Here is a 23,209-nt window from a genome sequence, read left to right on the forward strand (position 1 = left end):
ATATCTATACATGATGCTTTTAGTAAGCAAAAAATAAAAATAAATAAAAATGGCTTCAGGCAATAAAGTGTGTCTACACTAGACCTCCAGCAAGCATCATATTAAATGCTGAAAGAACAAATGTTTTCTCCCTAGAAGCAAGAATAGGATAAGGGTGTCTGCTCTCACCACTGAAGGCCTTAGCAGACACAAAACAGTAAAAATCAGAAATGCAGACAAATAGGAAACAAGTAAAATATTCTCTGTTTGAATATTAGTGAAAGTATCCAAGGTATCAACAACATTAGTTATTAAAGAAATTAAAATCTCAGTGACATACAAGTACACACTTATCACAGTAGCTTAAAGCATGGATAAGGTGTGTGGCGGTGTGTGTGCTTCAGTGTGTGGAACAAAAGAACCCTGTTGGTGGTGGTGGAAATAAATATTGCTGAAGCCACTCTAAAAAACAGCTTACATTTATATAAAGCTGACCATGTATTTTGCAATCCTGTTTCTAGATATTATGCAAGAGAAATAAAAACTCATTTCCGTAGAAAACACTTATTTTATCATTTTAAGGTTTTTTTCTCAGTTTTTTTTTTTTTTTTAAATTGGAGACAACTCATTGTTGCTCTTTGACATGGAAGCAAACTTTGGTCCATCTCTGCAATGAGATTCTCACTTAGCAATACAAAGACACGAACTACTTATTCATGCAGCATCAGGGATGAAGTGCGAATGCCTTTTGCTAAGTGAAAGGCTCAAAACACTGCACCCTGTGTGAATCACTTACACAACAGGCCAGCAAAGGAAAAAAAAATACAACAGAAATACAACAGAAAATAGGTTTGTGGTCATGGGGCGGGGGGGGGTTGCAATATGACCTTGAGGAGGGACTGGAGATAAAGTCCAGGAACGGAGATTTCGGTATGAATGTCAAAGATAACAGTCCAAAAGTATGAATTTTCTGTAGGTCAACACTGGACATGTAAGAGTGAGTTGACACACACAGATGAGAACATGAAAAACTGGGAGGCTGTACACCAACAACACCAACATACCAACAAGCATCCTCTACTTAATGCATATTTCAGAAGGTTACGTTTTCTTCCTGTCTCTTTCTGAGATTTTCAGATGATCCCTGATCCGTGTGCATTACTTTGGGTTTTTTTTTTGTTTTGTTTTGTTTTGTTTTGTTTTGTGTTTGTTGTTGTTGTTGTTTTCGAGACAGGGTTTCTCTGTGGCTTTGGAGCCTGTCCCCACTTGGGAGGCAGAGGCAGGTGGATCTCTGTGAGTTCGAGACCATCCTGTTCTACAAGAGCTAGTTCCAGGGCATTGCTTTTGTTTCTAAGAGGGAAAGAAAGTCATATTGCTTCTCTCCATTCATGTGAGCCTCCAGCCCCAGGGAAGATGGCAGTGCCTCTCAGAGACCTCCGCCCGGCTCCAGAATTCCAGTCTGGCTTCCCTCTTCGCACCTGGGCCCTCTGTCCTTTCTAACTATTTTAGAATGGCAATCCTCATTTTAAAGAAGCTGAGTTGGTTGATTAATGCCCAATCTCTCGTTTCTCCTGTCTATTTCTTCTGTCTATTCTCAGTAAGCCTGAGCCAAGATGGACGGAGTTGTTACTACAAGCCGGACACTGCCAGGTGCACTGTAGAATTTCTCATACAATCTGAGCCCAGCCCTCAACTTGGAGATGCTCACGGTCATCAACTCACGAGACGGAAGTTGGATAAATCCTGAGTCCAGATTCTTAACCATCTTGGTGGCGCGAGGTGATTAGAAAACATGGCGTCTGGGAGAAGGGCTAAATTCTAAAACACTGGCTTGCTGCTCGTTAGCTCTGTGATCTCGGAAAAGTTGCTTAACCTTCCAGAACCTGCTCCTACCTCTTTGACTGTCGTAGGGACCTTCAGTTCCCAGCAAGAGGACGGCCTAACTGTTCAGTAACAGCACCAAGCTCTTGTTTCTCCTTCAGTGCTCTCCTAACTCCTCACCCAGGAATATCCTTCCTTTTCTTGTTCACTTTCTCTATCCATCAGGACTCAGCCTAAGATACTGGATCCAAACAATGCTGCTTTATATGCCCCTTTATAGTTAGATGGTCGGGAATAATTTTATGACCGTTCATGTTACCGTCAATCAAAACGTATGGTTATTTACATTTTGAACATGGTCTAATTTCAAAGCTCAGACTGGTCTTAAACTTATGACAATTCTCCTGCTGCAGCCTCCCAAGTGGTAGGAATATAGGTGTGTAACATCATGTGGCTGTCTCATCTGATTAGTTTTAAATGTAATTGAATAGGATGAAGTAAAGTTTAAAATTACGTTTTTCACGTACACTAGTCACATTTCAGCGTTAGACAGCTCCAATACAGAGTGCATCCCTTCACCTTCAATGTTCTCTAATAGGCAAACCCTCAGAGGTCCTGGGAGCCCAACAGTGCCTAGCAGTGACTGCACAGAGGAAACTCAGATGGGTGCTGTGTTTAGCTCTGATGATTCATAATTGGATGAGAAAATAACACAAGCCTAGCCTATGAAATACTAATTAAATTATGAAAGCAATTTTTAACGTTAGTTGCAAAAGATCTAATTTCCGAAGCGCCAGATATCATTTCCCCCTTTTAAAAAGGAGAAACAAAATAATTATTCTGCCAATGATACGTTCTTAGGAGCTGATGTCCTTTATGACACATGCAATTCCACAGGCTCTTAGATGTGGAAAGGCCTATGTGAAATCCTCTTCCGCCAAACCTTACCTAAAATAAATCTGCAATAAGATTTCAATGTGCCTGGCAAATATTGCCCCGGCAACCGGCAACATTTCAATAGAAGTGAAATGAATATGTTTACCTTATTGCAAAGGTGACTGGCTAAGGTCAAGTGATTTAGTCAAGGTCACCTTTCAGCATTACTGCCGGGTCCAAGTGCCCTTGGACACCTGAGCCCCTATGTTAGCCTCTCTTCCTGAAACACTGGAGCTCAAAATCACTCCTATACCCTTAGGACATTTTATAGCAGCTAATGACACCACTTATTCTGAGTGCCTCCAATTTGTAAGCTTTTTGCAAGAGCAGCCGCTGAGGCCAGGGAAACCCCCAACTCTGTCATATAAACAGCTCTGTGACATTGAGTCACTGCACAGAGGGAAGGACACACACGCACACACACACGTGCATACACACACGCACACACCAGACCAAGTTTCCACCATTCCACTACCACCGCTACAGGCAAGTGTGCTGTTAAGAAATGACAGGAAAATGGTAAATCTGCGTTACTACACCCGACCCCCACCGTATACTAAAAGGTTTCTCCAAATGCTAACACACACAAAAGGGCCGCATCTGAGACAGGAGGATGAGTTGAGAAAATGGCTTCGGGCATAAGATGATTGAGAGAGTCATAGAAGATGAATTGGTTTTTGATAATTAGATTTGAGGTGATATTTTTGTCTTATGAGCCATTGTTTAATATGATTCAAAAAGACTAAAAATTCCAAGGGGATAAATGTCTTCTTTATGTGCTCAGTCTCTTTATGATTATGTCCAAGACAACTCAACAAGAAATTTCACGAAATTTATTTGATAAGCTTATTTGCCAATTATTTTCAATATTCAAAGGGTTCATTTTTCAACCAAACTGTAATAAAGAGTTGAAGAAGAAAGTTAGTCCAGAGTACATCATCATGAACATTCTAGAAGAAGAAAGGGGATAGATAGGCATTTCAACAAATGACATTAGCAAAATGAACCTGATTCTATGTTTTAAGTATTCCAAGATAGATCCCGGAATCCCAGTATAAATAATTGGCCCCAATTATTAAAACTGAGAAATTTAACAAGGCACAAGATCAAAGTGCGTGAAGACTGTGTTAGCCTCGCGCTCATTTATTAACAACTCAGAAATGCTTTCCACTGCCCTTGTAGTTCATATTCAAGACGATTTCTTAACTAACAGCCTTGCCTTATTGCAGCCAATTCGTTTGACAGTGGTTCTGTGTACTGACATTCTGACAAACTAATACTCCAGGTCCACTGAGAAACAGCATGAGGATAATCTGCAGCCAACACTCATATTTTAAGGGAGAAGTAGAGGAATAACACAGCCGAGAATGGGAAAATCAACGGGGCCAACGAAAACTTTCCTTTACTGTGGTTCGTACAGAAACCCACCCCATCTGCAACCCTGGGAGGTATGGTGGATCTCTTCATTAAAGAGATTTGGATGGGAAGGGATGATAAAGACTCTGAGGGACACGGAGTATAGCACTGGGGAGAGAGTGCTGGGCAGAGAACACAGCTAGATGACTTGGAGAGGGAGCAGAGAAAGAAGGAAAACACTCTAATGCAGAGCTAGTTTGTGGTGGATTTTTTTTTAAATCGCACTGCACTGTTAGTTCTTGCTCTGGGAGTCTCTTCTGAGAAACATCCAACCTTGGAGTCTTCACTCACACCATTCCTGTGATGCCCCTCTCCAGAAAGTAATGTGTACTAACTTGTAATCTCCAAAATATTCAAATCATGAAGCTATTGCTCATTTGAAACTCATCTGTTGATACCATTACTTAACACGGCTGCCCACATTGCTCTAGGAGCCTGGCCTCTCCTCAATCGCTACAAGACATCATTGCTTCCCACACTTGCCTTAGTCAAGACATCCTTTCCCCCAAAGCAGCAGGAGGATATTGTAAGGGCGAGCAAGTCTAGGGAAATGGCAATACAGTTGTATGGTCATTCAGCTGATGATGTTGACTTGGTATTCCATTAGAATATATGAAGTAGTCCAGTCATCTTTGTTAAATTGCAAGCCAAAATATTGACTAGGCCAGCAGTTCTCTGTGTGCAACAGAATCAGCTGGGATGGAATGTGCTGAAACACACAGGACTGAACCCTCCCAGGAGTCAACAACTCAGTATGTCTGGAGACACACCATAAAAATACCAGGTATTTAAAAAGGGGAGGCTGCAGGAAGTTCTCTCTCTTAGATTAGTAGATGCAAAGAAGAAAGACATTACCTCTGCTCTGTGAGCCCAGTTCTCTTGAAACTTGGATGTGCAGACTCAAAGTGACAGGCCTGGGATGGGTCCTTAATTCTACATTTCTAACAAACTCTCAGGCCGCGATGCTGACCTTAGAATAGCCCTGAGTTTCAGGGTCCTAATATAACTAGGGCAGTGTTGCTACAATGTTCTTGGGGGCTATCAGTATTGAAATCCTTGGGCTCTTTGGGACAGTAGGGGGATTCCTTGTCTACCAGAAACTTTGGAGGTGGGACACATGGTCTCCATGTCAAGCCAGAGTTTCTTGAGCTCCTCTATAGATTTGGAACACTGGTCTGGCAGCTGAAGGTGACAAGTAAGTACTTAGGGACCAGCACTTCCAGTCACTGACTGTTGCTTATTATGTCTTCATTTTATTCTCCGTCCTGTGTTTGCTGTTGATGACATCATCAGAAAAGGTAAAAAGGATCTTCCAATATGAAGAAAAACTTTTAATGATCTATGTTGCTCTGTCTAAGCAAAAACCTCCATAGAGAAAAATTGGAAACTAGACCATCTGTTAAATTTTTTCACAAATTTAAATTATTCGCATCTTACCTATTTTATTTTCGTAGGCAACCACAAATTGTTGTCTAGACTTCTTTTGTTAGTAGTAAGTGAAAAATGTTGTTGTGATGATTGCTTCATATGTTGCTAAATCCAGAAGATAGAAGCAGCCTGCCAGCAAATGCCATATTGAAGTTTCCTAAACACTACAGAAAATAGAAATTATTTACAGTTAGTATTCAACATTGGCAAACAAGTCATGCTATTAAAGACGGATTTGCATATGTTATATTAAGAGGCATGCAAATGTATGTGCAAAACTAGACATAATTAATCATCTCTACCAACGATGAGTACCCCATTGCCCAGTTTTGCCAATCCCTAGTCCTTTTCTTTTGGACGCAGATGTACATTTCCAATCTCCTAGGAGCTCAGCATATGTTCAGCAACTGTCTCTTCACCCCAAATTTTTGTGCTAACACCTACGCTTGAAGGCCTGAACCACTTGGAAAGGATTCCATGTTCTCATCCAAAGATCAAGAAAATAAAAGTTTAAACATCACCAAATATAAACAGTTGTCATTGGGCTTATCGTCAGGGCCACCTAGAAATCTGACTGAAAGTTCAGTCCCCAGCCACCTCAAGATATAAATTCAGGGAGACTTGAGTGGCCAGGAAATGTAACTTTCTAAAACAGCCAATATCATTCACAGGATCAGCGCGGCCTCAGCGCGGCCTCAGCACGGCTCGCACAGACTTTGGGTAGAGTATGGGAAGTAGCAATACTATTGTTGCTATTTAGTTAGCATTAATTTAGCATCCTTACGTGGCAGACATTGTACTAAGCACTTCGCATGGCATCACGGTAGCTCCCCACTCTGAGATGAGGAAGCTAGGACTCAGAGAAATCCTTGCAGCTGTCCCTTTATCACTGAGTGGTGGGAGGGCCATTTAAGAAGACAGGCAAGACATTCAAGCCATTTGCAGGTGAGGACTGTTGGGCTAGATGCCCATGGAGTTCTTGCTGACCCAATGTTTGGTCCTTCTTGGACATGCAATTATCAGCCTTCTTTTCTTGGTCAGAGATAGTTTATTCTTTGAAGAGAGTGTTTTATTCCTATCACTATGCCAAGCACTCAGGGGGCTTGACTGAGATGACCTGGCAGCTGGGGTTATGACATATTTCATAAAGGGATACAAACTGCTTTCATTTTGGAGAGATTCCAGAGGGCAGAGATGCAGAGGTATCTATCCATATATGTGTAAACATTGTTTGCTTGTTCTTTCATATCCAGCCAATCTGATCTTCTCTCTATAACCCACTCGTTGATTTGCATATAGGTCAAATTAAAGATATCTTCACCACATAATCAACTGTTAATGTTTTGTTACAATGTTATTAACTGGTTTTTTATGGTAAATCTATTGAGGTAAGTCTGTGGTTCAGTTCACTTCTAGCTCTGCCTCGGAAATATTTTTTTCCCAAAGAAGTAGGCAAGAGAGCAGCGGAGGAATGGCAGCTGTGGAAAACGAACGGGAGGACAAGAATGTCAAATTTGATTAGGGCAGACCACTGGCGTAATGAAAGAGACAGAGCTGACACTGTGCTTTGGTTAAAAGATAATGATGAAGGCCAAGCTCTTCAACTGGACCGGTGCCCAGCGCTGCCTTTGTACCAAGCCCAGAGAAGCAGTCAAACAGCATGTAACCAATGCGACCTGTAAACAAGGGGTCACAGCAAGGCCGCTGGAGTCAACCACATCAGAGTGTCATGGCAGTGAGGGAAAAATATGGTAGACTTCTAAAAGGGGTTTCTGTGCCCTTGGATAGCAAAAGAACAGTTTGCATAAAGGCGAGTTTTTTTTTTTTTCCCTAGGTCTGAATCCTCTTTTCATGAGGCATTTGTTGCTTGGCAACATGTGGCAGTGTTCGCTGATGTCCTGAGGACTTCTCAAGCATCTTTGTATCTACACTCTGAGACCTCCCTTTATTAACTAACTACCACACTGTGGTTTGCTATGATTTTATCTCTCACACATGCTAAACAGAAAGCTCTGTGAGGGCAAGGTATAACTATAGTGTGTTCCAAAGACCTCCTAATGACGTGGCTAGAACTCCATACAAGTCGGATGAATTGATGAAGGAAAAAATTAGCCACTTATACTATCATAGGTAGTTCTTCTTAATGACACCTATTTTTTAAAAATGTGACGTGTTCTGTTTATCCTGATGATAAAGTGGGATGCCTCAGACTGAAGGTGTGTGTGTGTTGTGGGCGTGGGTGTTTTCACCCTGAGGGTAGGGAGGGTGATTTTTGTCAGCTTGATGGTAATGTGGCAGAAAAAGGTCTACATAGGATGTCCAGATGGACCAAATCTCCTGTAAAAGAGAACGCATCAGGCCTTCCCCTTCCCAGTCATTGCTAAGGAGCAGCCCTGAGCCTGACCAAATTGCAGCAGGACAGGTGGATGCTTCCTTTGCCAGTGTGTGTGCCCTTCTTCCTGGCTTTGCATGACTATGCAAAGATTCTTGGGGAGCAAATGATCCTGTTCTAGAAAATTACAGCTTCAACGTTTTTCTCCTCTCTCTCTCTCTCTCTCTCTCTCTCTCTCTCTCTCTCCTCTCCTCTCTCTCTCTCTCTCTCTCTCTCAACCAGAGCCTGGGAATCTTGAATCGATAATTTCAACGACCAAATGAGATGGGCCATGCTTTACAACGTGTTTTTCTGTATCACTACACACACACACCCTGCCATTTTCTTTTTGTAATCACCTGCAATTAGTTTTCCTATTTAGAACAGAAGATGCAGTCTCTTGATCACCTACTTGAATACTGTATAATTAACTCCACATTTGATGAAACCTAGGCTATTAAAGATGGTTGGGCACAGATTGCCATATTTTCTTAATAGGGAGACAAGAAACCGATTTGAGACCCATGTTAGAGGATTAGTGGAGAGCCACAGAACTATTAGGACCTTTCAACGTTTCCCCAGTGAAGTCACCTTCCCTGTGTCTTAGATATTTAAGGTACACAGTCCTGCCTCTGCCTTATTAAAGAAGAGGGACATAGGAAAAATAAAAAGACATAGAAATAGTCAACACGTATATCAAAATATGATCAGCATCACTTACCACCGGGGAAATGCCAAGCAAACACAGTGAGAGATCGCCCCACTCAGCACGAATAGACTGCACGTGCTGGCGAGGACACACGGCTCTCACCCACTGTTGATGAGAATGGAAATTAGTGCAGGACAGCTATGGGAAACACTATGGAGATGGCTTAAAAACCAAAAATAGAACTGCCGCATGCAAACCGCCCTACTGCTGGGTAAAATATCCGGAGGAAACAAAACCATCAGGTGAGAAAAATAATTTAATTCAGCACTATTCACAGTAACCAAGATGTAGAAGAAACCAAGGTACTTGCTGATGGATGAATAAATAAAGAATATGTGACAGATATATGAAGGATACCATCCACCCATAAAAAGTATGGAATTCTGTTATCAGTAGCAACAAGGACGGATTTGCTGGTGCTGGGTGAAGTAAGCCAGGCACCAAAAGACAAATACTGAAACATCAGTCTCAGAGAAGAGAGCGAAACCATGGCCACAGGGACAAGGAAGAGTGGCCATGTGGGTTACTGAAAGAAAGAGGATACCTAATGGGTACCAAGGTTCGGCTGGATAGCAGGAAGTAGTTCTGGCCTTCCTCAGAGGTAGTGTAACTCCAATCCACGACAATTAATGGTATATTTCAAAGTAATTGGAAAAGAGTACTCAGAAGCTTCCTGAGAGAAATTACAAATGCATGTAAATCAATAATAGCCCAAACCAGACATCTTTTTCCAGCAAGGGAAATCTCCAGAGCTAGGAATGGGCTACATCTCACTGAGTTGCCTGCTAAAGGGATCGGATGGAAACCCCCAAATACCTCAGGCTAATTGCCAAGGCTATTGGCTGCTTTCAACAAACCAACGGTAAGGGCCTATTGTTGAAGGCAATACTTAAATACCCCACTGAACACGGAGAAGCCAAGCTGGTACCGAAGTAGAACCCTCAGCCCTACTGACTAGTGTTCATGATACAGGAAGGCACTCTGCACACTGCCAAAGGAGAAAGGGAACCACCAGCCCAGCTACAGTCCTGGGGATCCTTACTGGCGGTCTGCCTGCACAGTAATCTGGTTAATGGTGGCACAAATGTTGTGAGAGTAACCAATCATTATTTGACTGGACTCAAGACCTACTCCGTGAAATGGAATCCATGCCTGACACTCCTTGGGTGGCTAAGAATCTGAGATTAGGTAGGTCATGGGCCTACAGGAAAATCAAATATATAGCAATAAAATGACTCCTAAAAACTGTCTTAATCAGCCGTCATCAGAGAAGCTTCCTTCTGCTGTAGATGGCAACTCATACAGAGACCCACAACTGGACAGTTTGTAGAGGGAGAGAGAGATTTTGGAATATCCAGTCCTAAATGGGATGTCTTCATCACATTCCTCCCCCGGGGTTCAGGTAACTGTGTGGAAGAAGAAGCAACAAGCTTGTAGGAGTCAGAGAGGAAGGCTGACACCAAGGAAACATTGTCCTCCAGACCCCACAGGCCTGACACACACGTGAACTCACAGAGACTGGCAGCATGCACGGGGCCTGTACGCGTGCAAACCAGATGGGGTCTCTAGCCAAGAAGCTGTGCCCAACTAACAACCATTTGCAAAGGAAAATTAATTTTCCTCACTGGACTCTCACTGGGTATATAAGCCACACTTAGGGTCCTATGCCCAGCAGAAGACGGACAATACAAAACAGACTAAATGGCATCTTTGTAGATTCTTTGTCTCATATTGCTTTGGTTGGTTGGTTTTTTTAATCTTATTAGTCTTTTGCTTACATATTATGGTTTCCAACTTGATGTTTTATGACTTCCTGGTGTGTGTGTTTCTTGTGCTTTTCTTTTTCTTTATTTCTCTAATTCCCTTTTCTTGGCCTGTTTGTTTTCTAAAGAGAGAGAGAGAAAGAAGGCCTGAGGTTGGATGAGTGGAGAGGTGGGGAGGTTGTGGTAGGGGATGAGAGAGGGGAGACTGTAATAAGAATATATTACATGAAAAATTGTTTTCAATAAAAATTACAAATGTTTGAGAAATATGTGTATGTGGTATATAAATGATATATTATTTATCAAAATATATACAGTGAAGTAGGAAAATAAACAGCAAGGTCATTACTGTTCTTTCAAATCTGCAAGTATGTAAGAGATTATAAGTACTAACTATTGAAAATATTCCAGAATAACTAAACACTCCCCTTCATGCTCCAGATATCATTCCTTTTCCCCAACTCATATAGACTAACTTAATGTCAATTCGTGGAAGTGAAGGAAAAAACAATATGTGCGCACATGTGTATGTGTGTGCATGTGTGTGTGCTGTCTTCATGTGTGGAGATTTAGAGATTATGACTCTTCCACATTTACATTGGTCAGGAAGTTTTACTGCCAGATTGAATCTAGACTGAGTTTAAAGTGGGGCTGGGGGGAGGGGTCTTCAATAGCAAAGGAAAAAGAGACAAAACACCCAAGAAAATCATTATCTATGTATAAATAGTTGAAACCTTCAAAGGAGGTTTTTCCTTTCTACCGTTCAACAATCCTGACCGTTTCAATATTACACACGCAGGAAGTATAGCCCTCCTCTCCCACTTTATTGTTTCCGATAGTCGTATCATGGAAAGTAAGAACTTAGGTTTTCTTCTTCAAAGAACTTCAAGATGAAATATATACTTTCTACAGTCCGCGTACCACTGTCTCTCCTTAGAGTATTGAGGTTGCAGGAATGTCCACAAACTTCATCTGCTACTTCCAGAGGGGAAATTGAATTATTACGTTAAAGAGGGGGTAACAGGAGAAGTCTGCGAGGGACTGCTGAGAGGCACCACTGACGAGCCATTATGTGGTGCTTGGCAATGCTATGGCCTGTCAATCATCCCACTTGGGATTCTCAGGTGGCTCAAGCGAACTCTTCTGCAGCTCCCTGTCTCATTACAGCTTAGTACACTGAGTCTCAAGCTGGTGATCTGAAGAGCGTTAACCTTCAGGGTTGTGGAAGAGAGGACAGAACAGAGTGGTAGAGGCCGTATTGGTTACAGCCTCTGGGTCTCACATGGACTTGTGATGGGATGTGGAATGAGCCCCGGGATACTGGTTAACTGCAGTCTGTTCATGTGATGTCAAAAACATTGTAAAGATGAGAGGAGCAGGGCCTTAATATGTTTCCCAGGCTGGTCTCCAACTTCTGGGGTCAAATAGTCCTCCTTGTCTTTTTAATATATTAGTGAATAAATGAAATCTGAGAAATTCTTAACATAAAGTCTAATGATGATTAAAATATATGTGCACAATAATATTAGACTAAAAGATAACCTGGTTCTGTGAAGTATTTCTCAAATGAAGGATCATGCGCAGTAGACATTATAAAGACTGAGATATTCTTTGGGGAGCGGATTTGTATAACTGTTCTCTGTCTCCATCTGCTTATATTATTTGACCAGCACACCCTTTCTTCCCTCTTTTACCTATTGCCATTCTATATAGCCTATCGTACTATCGGATATGCCTTGGAAGATAATGGATCAGTTCAGTGTCCCTAGTACTGAGCCTACCAAATAAACTGAGACCAAAATATTAAGTTGTTTGCAAAAGTCATCTATTACCAGAATCAATTCCAAAATGAGAGATAAATGTCCCATCTCTCAGACCGCCACCACCCTCCAGCACGGAGGCCATGTGAGTGCTGCTCAGTATTAGAAAGCAGTATATTTAAATCCCACCTGCATCTCTAGCATCGAAGTTGGCATCACTCTGCTGGCAGCCCACCTCACATCCTCTCCTTAAAGACAAAAAGGAGCAGGACCCCTGAGCAAGGTCTACCAGCCGGATCTGATTCTCCTGAACAGTCAAGAAGTGCAAGGGTCTTGGGCAAACAGAGGATAAGGGCTTCCGTGATTGAGCTTCCCATCTGTCCTCTCAGAGGGTCCTAGTAGGGTCCACCCCCGTTGCTTCACAGCATCCACAACTGGGCAGCAATACAGAAAAACTCCAAATCACCAACTCTCCCTGCCTCAAGTCACGCTGCCTATCCCCAGGTGTGTTGCTCTTCTGTTTACTATGAAAAACATCTGTGTCATTTCTCGTGAGCCCATTAAACAGGCGCTGTGTTTCACACCCAAAGGTGGCTGCATTCCCTCAGGTGGAGGTGTAACGTGGGAAATGGCATCTAAATATAAGTTCGACTAGAATGGGAACCGCTAACAGATGAGAGCTGCCACCAGGCTCAATGTTCCGCTTTTGCTTTCCCCACCCCTGGCGAATTTTCAAGGATGTGGGGAAAGCATAAGAATAAAATGTTTACAAACACCGCTCTGTGTTTATGACACCTTCTGGTTTTTCTGTTATGCTGAACAAAAAGAGGAAGCTTCTCTGGATGCGGGGGAAGCATCGGAGATAGCTCCCACAGTCTTTGAGCAACAGCAGTTAACAGCATCAGCATCAGCTCAAGCTGTTCGTCTGGTGTCTGCTATGTTCTACGTCTTGATGGGAAGAAAGGGGTACCACTGCTGTATTAGACTGTGGGAAGAAATAGACCCCTGCCATAGCTATTTTTCTGTCATTGCTATAAGACACCATGACCGAGGGGATTTATAAAAAGTGTTTATTTGGGGGCTCACGGTTTCAGGGGGTCATGACCAGGTGTATGGCAGCATGCAGGCAGAAATGATACTGGAGCAGAAGCTGAGAGTTCACATCTTGAGATACAACCACAAAGAAGAGAGAGAGAGAGAAAGAGAGAGAGAGAGAGAGAGAGAGAGAGAGAGAGAGAGAGACTATCTAGGAGTGGCCCAAGTCTTTTGAAACCTCAAAATTCACCCCCAATGACACACCTCATCCAATAAGGTCACACCTTCTAATCTTCCCCAAACAGTTACAACAGGGGACCAAGCAATTAAACCTAAGAGCCTACAAGGCCACTCTCATTCAACCCCAACCCCTAAACTTGGCTGATTTCTGGCTCATGTAACATTACGGTAGAGGTGATCCATGCACCCATTTTCTCCCATGTCGTGACTCAGAAGAGCAGGCTTTTCCACATCATGGTTCCATTTTCTTGGGAACAATGGGGTCACTGGCATATGCTGCCTCAGGTGGAGCTCCAAATGAGAGCACAAATTTCCCTGCCCAAATCCACGGGGCTCCCCAAGGAAGCAAGGATTGGAGAAGGCAGAGACCAGCTGGAGAGGGACTTCCCAGCTACAACTGTGTTCTGTGAAGATGGAGAACAAAAAGGGAGCACAGCCAGCCGTCTCCCCCAAAACAGTGCAAATATCCAGAGGCCACTGTGGAGTCCATGGGACCCAGGTTCAGATCCAAGCTTGTGACTCACCAGTCCTATGAAACTGGATATTATTTCACCTTCTGAGCCCCTTCCAAGTCACTTAGGGGGAATGTAACTAGCAATCCATATCATAGGGTTGTCATAAGGTTTAAGTAAGAGTACATATAGAAAAGTCTCATTATTACACATGATACATAATTAGCCCTCAGTAAATGAGGCTCCTTCATTAACTCTCTAAAGGCCACTATCTCATTCAGTGATTCATTAGTTTCTTTCAGCTTATAAGACACAGTATCTCTATTAACTAAAATGACTATTTTAGAAATAAAAGTAAATACAATAAATAATATTAAGGACTCCCTTCAGTAACTTCCTGTCTAGACTGTTCCTTTGGTTGGGGGTGGGTGTTGTCACAAAAGCCATGCTCCAATAAGTAAATGTTCAACATAAACTGGACTTGGTGTACTTTTCTAGTTTGAAAGGAGGGTGCAAGGGTGGGAGGGTGGACCTGGGAGGAGTGGGAAGCAATTATGATCAGAGTACATTGTATGAAATTATTTAAAAATTCATAAAACTATTATGTGGGGGGAGAAATGATATTGAAAGCCACCTGAGTCGCATGGTAGCCCAACGTCACTCTTCCCTGCTGAGTATCTGCTTTTCTCAGTGCCACTTGCTCTCCTATGAGCTCTGTGATGTGGCCCAGCTTCCTTTGACTCAAATACCTCAAGAGAGTTGACTAACAGGTAGAACTTAGGCAATAAAGAGCACTCATCGCACAGCAGAACCTAGAGCGAGTTGGCCCAGTCTGAATCTCTTAGTCAATTGTGGCCCTGGTAACTGGGATACATCATATAAATAAGATGACTTGGTATATAAAAAAAGTACTACATTTCATATATGGAAAGAAACCGTGGTTGGAGCCTGCATCCAGAATATGAAGTGTAGGGCAAAACATTAAAAATTCCCCTGGCCATAGCCAAAACCAGCCTGTTTAATAAAGGAACTTCTGGAGGCATCACAATCCCTGACTTCAAACCCTACTACAGAGCTACAGTACTGAAAACAGCCTGGTATTGAAATAAAAACAGACAGGGGGACCAACGGAACTGAATCAAAGACCCAGATATCAATCCACACATCTATAAACATCTAATTTTTGACAAAGAAGCAAAATATATAAAATGGGAAAAAGAAAAATGGTGCTGGTATAACTGGATAGCAACATGTTGAAGAATGAAAACAGACCCATATCTATCACCATGCACAAAACTCAAGTTCAAATGGATCAAAGGCCTCAACATAGAACTAACCATACTGAACCTCATAGAAGAGGAAGTGGGAAGTACACTTGAATTTATTGGAGATCACTTCCTAAATATAACCCCAGTAGCACAGACACTGAGAGAAACATTTAATAAGTGGGACCTCCTGAAACTGAGAAGCTTCTGTAAAGCAAAAACATGGTCAACAAGACAAAATGGCAGCCTACAGAATGGGAAAAGATCTTCACCAACCCCACACTGAACAGAGGGCTGATCTCCAAAATATACAAAGAACTCAAGAAATTGGTCATCAAAAGAACAAATAATCCAATTTTAAAAATGGGGTACAGACCTAAACAGAAAACTCGCAACAGAGGAATCTAAAATGGCTAAAAGATACTTAAGGAAATGCTCAACATCCTTAGCCATCAGAGAAATGTAAATCAAAACAACTCTGAGATTCCATCTTACACCTGTAAGAATGGCCAAGATCAAAAACACTGATGACAGCTTATCCTGGGGAGGATGTGGGGTAAATGGAACACTCCTCCATTGCTGGTGGGAGTGCAAACTGGTACAACTGCTTTGGATATCAGTATGGCAATTTCTCAGAAAATTAGGAAACCTGAAGACCCAGCAATACCACTTTTGGGTATATACCCAAAGGATGCTCAATCATATCACAAGGACATGTGCTCAACTATGTTCATAGCAGCATTATTTGTCATAACCAGAACCTGGAAACAACCTAAATGCCCCTCAACCGAAAAATGTGTAAGGAAAATATGGTACATTTACACAATGGAGTACTACACGGCGGAAAAATAATGACATCTTGAAATTTGCAGGCAAATGAATGGATCTAGAAAACATCATATTGAATGAGGTAACCAAGACCCAGAAAGACAAACATCATATGTATTCAGTCATAAGTAGCTTTTAGACATAAAGCAAAGAAAAACCAGCCCACAATTCACAATCTCAGAGAACCTAAACAACAAAGAAAACCCTAAAGGAGACATACATGGATCTAATCTACATGGGAAGTAGAAAAAGACAAGATCTCCTGAGTAAATTGGGAGTGTGTGGACCATGGGAGAGGGCAGAAGGGGAGGGGGAGGAAGGGAGGAGAATGAAGAAAAACATATAGCTCAATAAAAACAAAATAAATAAATAAAAGTATCAACAAAATTCCTCTGGCCTTTAGTTTACTTTGGATTCACATGGCCTCCTAACTCTTCTAAATGAGTGTTTAAAGTGACATGTAAATTTTATCATCTCTTACCTGGGGTCCTTGGCTAAAGTTTGTTGGCCTAGCCATGTTCTGTGTGGTCATTAGAGTTTTTGTTTCTCTCTAAGTCTAATTGTTTTACTCCTATGTTCCAAAACTTCTACATAGAAGATAAGACACCAGCTTCTACCTGCTGGCCCTGGCTCATCTTCTAATCACTTCCAGAAATGCCCCACCACCAGCAGGGACCTTCCCCGTCTCTCCCACTTCTGTGACCTGGCATGTGCTCTTCTCAGTTGGCAAGCTGCTCTCTCTCCCTTTACCACCTGGTAAAGGTTCACTAATTCTTAGGGGCTCAGCCCAGTTGGTTCTCTTTTCTCGGAAACTTTCCTGGGATCTGCTGGACTCTGCAGCCATCACCACCTTTCCTCTGGGCCAGTGTGACATCACCCCCCCCACCCCCGTACCAGATTCCCACGTAAGTGAGCCTCCTGTGTGGTGTGTATCTAGATGTTCTAGAGTTAGTGTCTCAGGAGCAGCTGTGAGCCTTGAAAGCAGGGACCTCGGCTATCCTTTATTTTTCCAGAGTACAAGAGAGCATCTGCTTCACTTAGAACCCAGTGCCTGTGTGATCAGTTTCTGGGGTTCACAACCCTGACACCACAGAGCAGTCTAGATATGACGACAATGTCAACTCACTTGCCTTTGTGCACGTCCTTGTCGTGCACTTTCCTTTGAAAATTTCATAGCGGATTTCTTTTAACCTATTCCATAGAATTGTGAAAGAAAAACAAGACTACATCTCTCATAAAGCAATGTGACGTAAAAGGTTCCAATCTTGTCTAAGATCTGGGAAAAGTGTATAAAGCGCACATTTCCCACGTGACTTTCAGAGGCCCTCTTCTGCCTTTTCTCTCTTATGGAAATGCCATCAATCCAGGGAAGAATGACACTGACAAGCTATGCTAATTGGAGGTGGGTGGAATGATTGAAGTTCCTTTGTTTTATATCCCCCCCCCCCCCCCCGCATAGATACACAGACCCTTTGGAGGTTTAGTGGTGGGGGTAGTGGTGCTTGGGGCTTGACCCCAGGGTCCTAGACACACTACACAAGAGTTCCTCTGGCTGAAGAGGCATGCCCATTCTGGACTCTTTCAGACAGACTAGCACTTGGAAATGTGTGTGGGCCCCGTATAAAGAGGGGGCGGGATACACCTGGGATTTAGTAGGTGGGAGCAGGAACTAAAGATCCTGCAATACATGGGACAGTCATGGAAACTCAAGTGGTTAAGAGACTTGATGGCGATAGGTAACCTGCAACCCATTAGCTTTCTCTTTCATTCCCTGTTTTTTCTTTGTATGAGATGAGCCCAAGTTATAGGAAATTCCCGATTCACTTAAGATGGCTCAGCAGGTCAAAGTGTTAGTGCACAGGCCTAACGACCTGAGCGCCCTCCCCAGATCCCAGATGGAGAGGAAAACAAACATCTCAGAGCTGGCCTCTGGTCTCCACACTCAGCCCGCTCCTAACAAACAGACGAACAAATAAATAAATAATAAATGTGAATATTTTTAAAAGGAATTTTGACCCAAGGAGGTTCATTGTTTTTCCTTTTGTGTACACAGTATGGGCGTACAGCAAACCGCTACCAAACGGGAGGCTCTGGAGAGAATCAATGGGCAAGGGCACTCAGCATGCCATCTTGCTATTAAATATGACAGACCAGCAGAATAAAGTGGTCCTTCCTTTGCAGTGCGTTTAATTTAATAGAATCCCAAATTAAAGGTAGGGCAGTCTCATCTCGCTGACAAAATTACCTGCAGAGTGAAAACCGAGACGTGCACAATTTCATTAACCTTCCATTCATAAGGCATAATGCAAGGAGAATGCCTTCCCCGCATCCATGCCTTGAGAGAGCCTCGCTTATTGGCATCATCTGTCAGTGTGGACACAGGAAACACCGAGGGGGAACACCCAGTCATTTAGAGGGATGCAGCATTCCTCCTTCTAACAGCCCGTCCTTTGGAGGACCTGCTCTATCAGCTTTCTCAGCATTCTTAACAGGATGCAGCCAAGCACGTTGCTTGTGACTCATGTTTATGATGGGGGATTTTGTTAAATCCTGACTCGGGGTGTGGCCAATCACAGACCTTTAGAACTTCAGAACTTCAAGGGCTCTAGGGATCACAGGCTTCAGGGATCATGGAATGTGGCTCTCTGTTTGACAGATAAGAAAGCTGAGTCTCTGGGAAGCTGGGGCTGCAGAGCTCCAGGGGATTCCAGCATCCCTCAGTTAGATACAGACATCTTTGCTGTGCCTTTAGTTCCTTTCCAAATGGATGACGGCAATTCAAAGCCAGGCTCGTTTTACAGCCCTTGTAAGCCATGGGCACTAATACAGCAAGCTCCAGAGAACCAGGAAAATTATAAAATAGCAAAAATGTGACTACCTCCCATTTGAAAGGCACACAGTATTTCATTAAACTACCATGCCGTATTCAAATGCATCACCACGGAAGGACTGAACATCATTTACAGTCTCTGCTTCTCCAGCACGGAACAGGCCAGGCTCATCTTTGAACTCACCCCCTCCCTCCCGGCCCCTTGTGCCATTTGCGAATCAACTCCATGGCTAACATTTGCTTTGTGCAAGTCGATCTGAAGTGGAAACAACACCGCCTACTGTAGCGTATTATACCAATAGGCTTCAAGCTTAATGAGCTTCCTCCTAATGCAGCAACTGAGGAGTCTCTTCGAGCTTGTAAAAATGAGATCCTACCTGAGTTTACAGGAAGGTAAAATAATGCTTGGGATGTAACCATGTATCTAGGAGGCTTTTCCGGGGTGTGTGTACAGAAAATTACCTATTTAATATTGCTTCCTCCTTCCCAAGGTTCTATTCTCTGACCACTGACAACAGAACGAAATGTCCCCGTTTGATGGCTATTGTAGGTTTCAGTAATTAGCTTAAAATACGGTTGATTTGTCCGCTTGCTGCTATCCCCCGAGGCAGCAAGTATCTGAAAGCCGGTTGAAGCCAGTCAGCAAGCAGGAAGAGCCACACCTGTTGCATCTGGCTTCCTCTCCCATTAAATCAGGATGAATAATTTAATAAGACCTGCTTCTTCTGCTCAGACACTGGCTCACTGGTTGGAAGTCGGGCTGCTGGCAGTTTCGCCGTTTCTGCTGGACGAGAGCAGAAGAGAGGTCTCTTCACCCGGTGGCAGCAAGCCAAGCAACCACCGACCTGGGACTTCCATCTAGGAGGTGAGTGTGCTGAAGACATCTACCCTCCAACAAAGGCCATTGTTTGTCTGACCTGGGGCAGACTATTGGTTGGCTGCTTAGCCGACCTTTACAGTCTTAAGGTCAATTCCATAAAACTGTACTTGTACCGCAGCCAGGGCAGCCACGTGACCCAGGTTTAAACAATGAGGCATAAGGTAAAAATCTTCCCAGGAACTTCTGGGAAACCTCTTCTTCCCCCAGTAAGAAGTGGTTTGACCCCAGGAGGTCTCCGGAGCCAAACTGCATAGCTCAAGCCTCTGTTCTACACCATTTCATAGCTGTGCCTTTGGCGCCTTGGTTTTTTTCTATGATATAAACTTAAATAAAATGTCCCATACAGAGAGAACTTAGCATGGTGCCTCCTAAATACGCTTATTACTGTCACCGCCATTAAAAAGGAAGACATGTAGCAAACATTCGGGCCTCTTGCCACCAACTTGGCGACCATGGGGGAAAGGTCAAGAGAACTGGGAATCAGTCTCCCTGCTTCTGCCTTGTGGAGACACACCGGTCCATTTCTGGGACGGGCTAGCTCTGTGGAGATGAGATGAGATTCTCCCTTCTAGCTGTCTAAGACTAATGCTGTTTAATCTGCTCTGGGAATACCATGAAATAGGCTGCGGGACTGATAACAAGCTGGGGTGTGAAAGTCCGGGTACAATGGAGGAGGGGCTTTATCTGTGTTGGATCTAGCAGCCAACAGCAGCAGGCTTCTTGGCTTACTTGAGGCCGGCTGCAGTGCACAGACATCCTGACGGGCACTCAAGGCTGTGGGATCTGATTTGGCAGCCCAGAGGCGCATCTGAGGGGCTGTCAGTCTCCAGGTGCCACACAAAGGGAAGACTAGATAGGAATCGAAAACTACTGCATGTTTGGGGGTGGTGAGGAGGCTGAACGACACCCAAAGATGGTACGTCCTTTGTCAAGGTCACTGCCAAGTAGTTCATCTCTGCTCTCCAGGGTGGGCTAGGCCCCTCTGGCAACACATGTTGTTCAGGTTTCTTTGTGTTCTGTATTAGTCCCGGGCAAACCATTCTGGAAAATGTTGATGGCGATGAATTCATAGATAACAGAGCAAGCAGAAATTACAAAAAGCAGGAACTCTGGGGCTTGCTCCTCTCCAGATGACCGGCTTTGAGCTGAGAGTCTTACCTTTCTGTGTCTGGATTCTGCTGTGATGACAAGCCTCCCAGGGCTCTGTTCAGACTCTACTGAACCTACTGACCAATTTCAGTGGAATAAGGATTAAAAAGGAAGAAGGGTCACCGAAGCCTCCCTGGGCTCTGGAATGAAACCCAGCTCAGGTAGGAAGGAAGCCTGAGACCCAGTTGCTGTCACCAACTGTGAGGCCACGGTGGAATTACTTTCAGGATTTCCAGAGCATCTGTGACACTTTTTCCATCACATAAAATTGAGATGATAAGACATTTTCTCTAGGGAAATTCAGAAGAGAGGAAAGTATATTAGCCTTTTACCTGAATCTCTTTTTATTTTTTAAGGACGTCAATGTACTTATTTAGCTAAATCCCCACGGTGTCACATGTAAGGAGATTATATATAGACATATATATATATATGAGCTGAGCGCTCATGAGAGTATTGGCTAATGAATCACCCGAGTGTGGGGCACACTGTGTTCTGTTAAGTCCAGAGACATGTTTCCCAGAGGGAAGTTTATTTGACTTTCACACATCCCCGCAGAGTGACCCAGGGTTGGAAGGGACCTGGGTCTGTAGAACTGCCAGCACCAGAGAGTGATGAAGCCTTTTCGTGGCCTGCAGGCCCCAGAATCAGACCTGTCAAGGCCTCAGCTAAGCCACATCCCAGGCTTCTTCCACTTGCATCCCTTACTTGAGAAGCCAGTAAAGAGGTCAGTGCAAAAGGTTGCTGAAAAGAAAGACCCTCGGTCTGTGGAAACCAAGAAAAGCAGAGCGGTTCTGAATTCTGGCATGTCTGTAAGTCACTGCTCATGGCCATAGCCTGTATCTTGCTGGAAAAAAAAATCTTGCTGATACAAACAGCCATGTTCACATCCCCAGAGAGAACGTCAACGGTGCTGTGAACCAGTGTGAGGGACACTAATAAACCAAGCAGCTATCTCCACCTCTTAAGTTTAAATAAACTTTAAATATGTGAGACTTTCTAATCTGAGAGTGTCACCCCAAGCACTAAGGGTAGAATGTTTAAAAAGCCTCTCGTCTGCCTAGAATTTAGACTCTAGCAGAAAGACAAAGCCATTCTATGCAAAAGAAAGAAATGCTTGTGCTGGACAGGGTGGCAGGAAGTAATGGTGGCAGGGGGAAGTTCCAGGCTGAAGCAGTCAGAAGCCTCTTGCTGGGGAAGCCCTGGTCCTGCTGGTACCCTGTTAGACAGATCAGGAATCAGAAAGGAGACAGTGGCATGCTTAGGCACAGCGCCTCTCAGTGAGTCAGGAGGCAGGCAGCTTGTGTTGGGCTGACTCAAACTCCGTGCAGAGTTCAATTCACAGCTTCAAACACCTTTGCCTTCACAAGCGCGATGATGGGTAAAGTGAGCTGAGCACGTGAGATGTTCGCCAGCTAGCTGCACTACAGCATGAAGCTACGGAGGAACGACAAGCGTCTCACTCATGCCTCTCGCCGGACAGGGAACAAGTGAGGACTGCACTTCTGAAGCACGATTAATAAAGACTCAGAGAGAGACACTGGGGTTCAACCATTAAACCTAAAAAGCAAAGCAGCCAGCCACTGGTTCTTACCTTGACCTCAGTCCGAAAATGGCAATCCTGGCTCTAGGAATCTCAGAATGAGACTGAGAGCTGTCTCCTTCCGTTTGATAATTCTCTCTAGTTCTGTGATTAAAGGTGTGCATCATTACTGCCTGGTTGCTATGGCAAGCTAGCGTGGCTACTGGGATTCAAGGTGTGTGTTATTGCAGCCTGGTCTGTAAGGCTGGCCAGTGGGGCTGTTTTACTTCTCTGATCCTCAGGCAAGCTTTATTTATTAAAATATGAGTAAAATGCCACCACACGAAGCAAGCTTGGTTGCCTACCTGCAAGAAAAGGGACAGGAGAAGCCACTGAATTCCTTCTGTCCTGCACGTCCTTCTGTCACATGAGGAACAGTAAAGAGGAAAGTCAAGCCATGAGAGAACCTAAAGGAAGAGTGCCGGTGCTTGCAATTTATTTTGATATGGATTTTTTTTTTTTTTAAAAAAGAAGTGGATTCTGGGCAGAAAACTGACAAAGCAAATACAGTAAACTCTTAATGGAAACATCGACCTAGGAGGCGCAGTAGCTTTTGTTTAAACTAATTTTAACTTTTCATGTAACCATTAAATTTCTGTAAGAGTATGGTGGGGAAGAAACCCAAATCGGTGATTAAAAGCAAGTCTGAAAGATTTTTGTCTAGATCCTTTAGATTAATAATTAATCTTTAGTAATTAATAATATTAATTATTATTAATCCACTAGATTATTAGTGAAAGGTATAGAAATATAGAACGTAGGCCA

At 43.4% G+C, this 23,209-nt stretch overlaps 1 protein-coding gene across 1 annotated transcript in view; it reads right to left on the bottom strand.

The window, feature by feature from the left end:
* Window positions 1-5,660: 5,660 nt before the first annotated feature.
* Window positions 5,661-23,209, bottom strand: part of Nubpl (nucleotide binding protein like) — a 323,396-nt gene continuing 305,847 nt past the window's right edge. Inside the window, exon 11 of the mRNA XM_038336358.1 lies at window positions 5,661-5,744. Coding sequence (XP_038192286.1) covers window positions 5,676-5,744 — 69 coding nt within the window. The 3' untranslated portion in view covers window positions 5,661-5,675. The remainder of the gene's footprint in view (window positions 5,745-23,209) is intronic.

The sequence above is a fragment of the Arvicola amphibius genome, chromosome 7 (assembly GCF_903992535.2).
Source record: "Arvicola amphibius chromosome 7, mArvAmp1.2, whole genome shotgun sequence".
In the NCBI taxonomy this organism is placed as follows: domain Eukaryota; kingdom Metazoa; phylum Chordata; class Mammalia; order Rodentia; family Cricetidae; genus Arvicola; species Arvicola amphibius.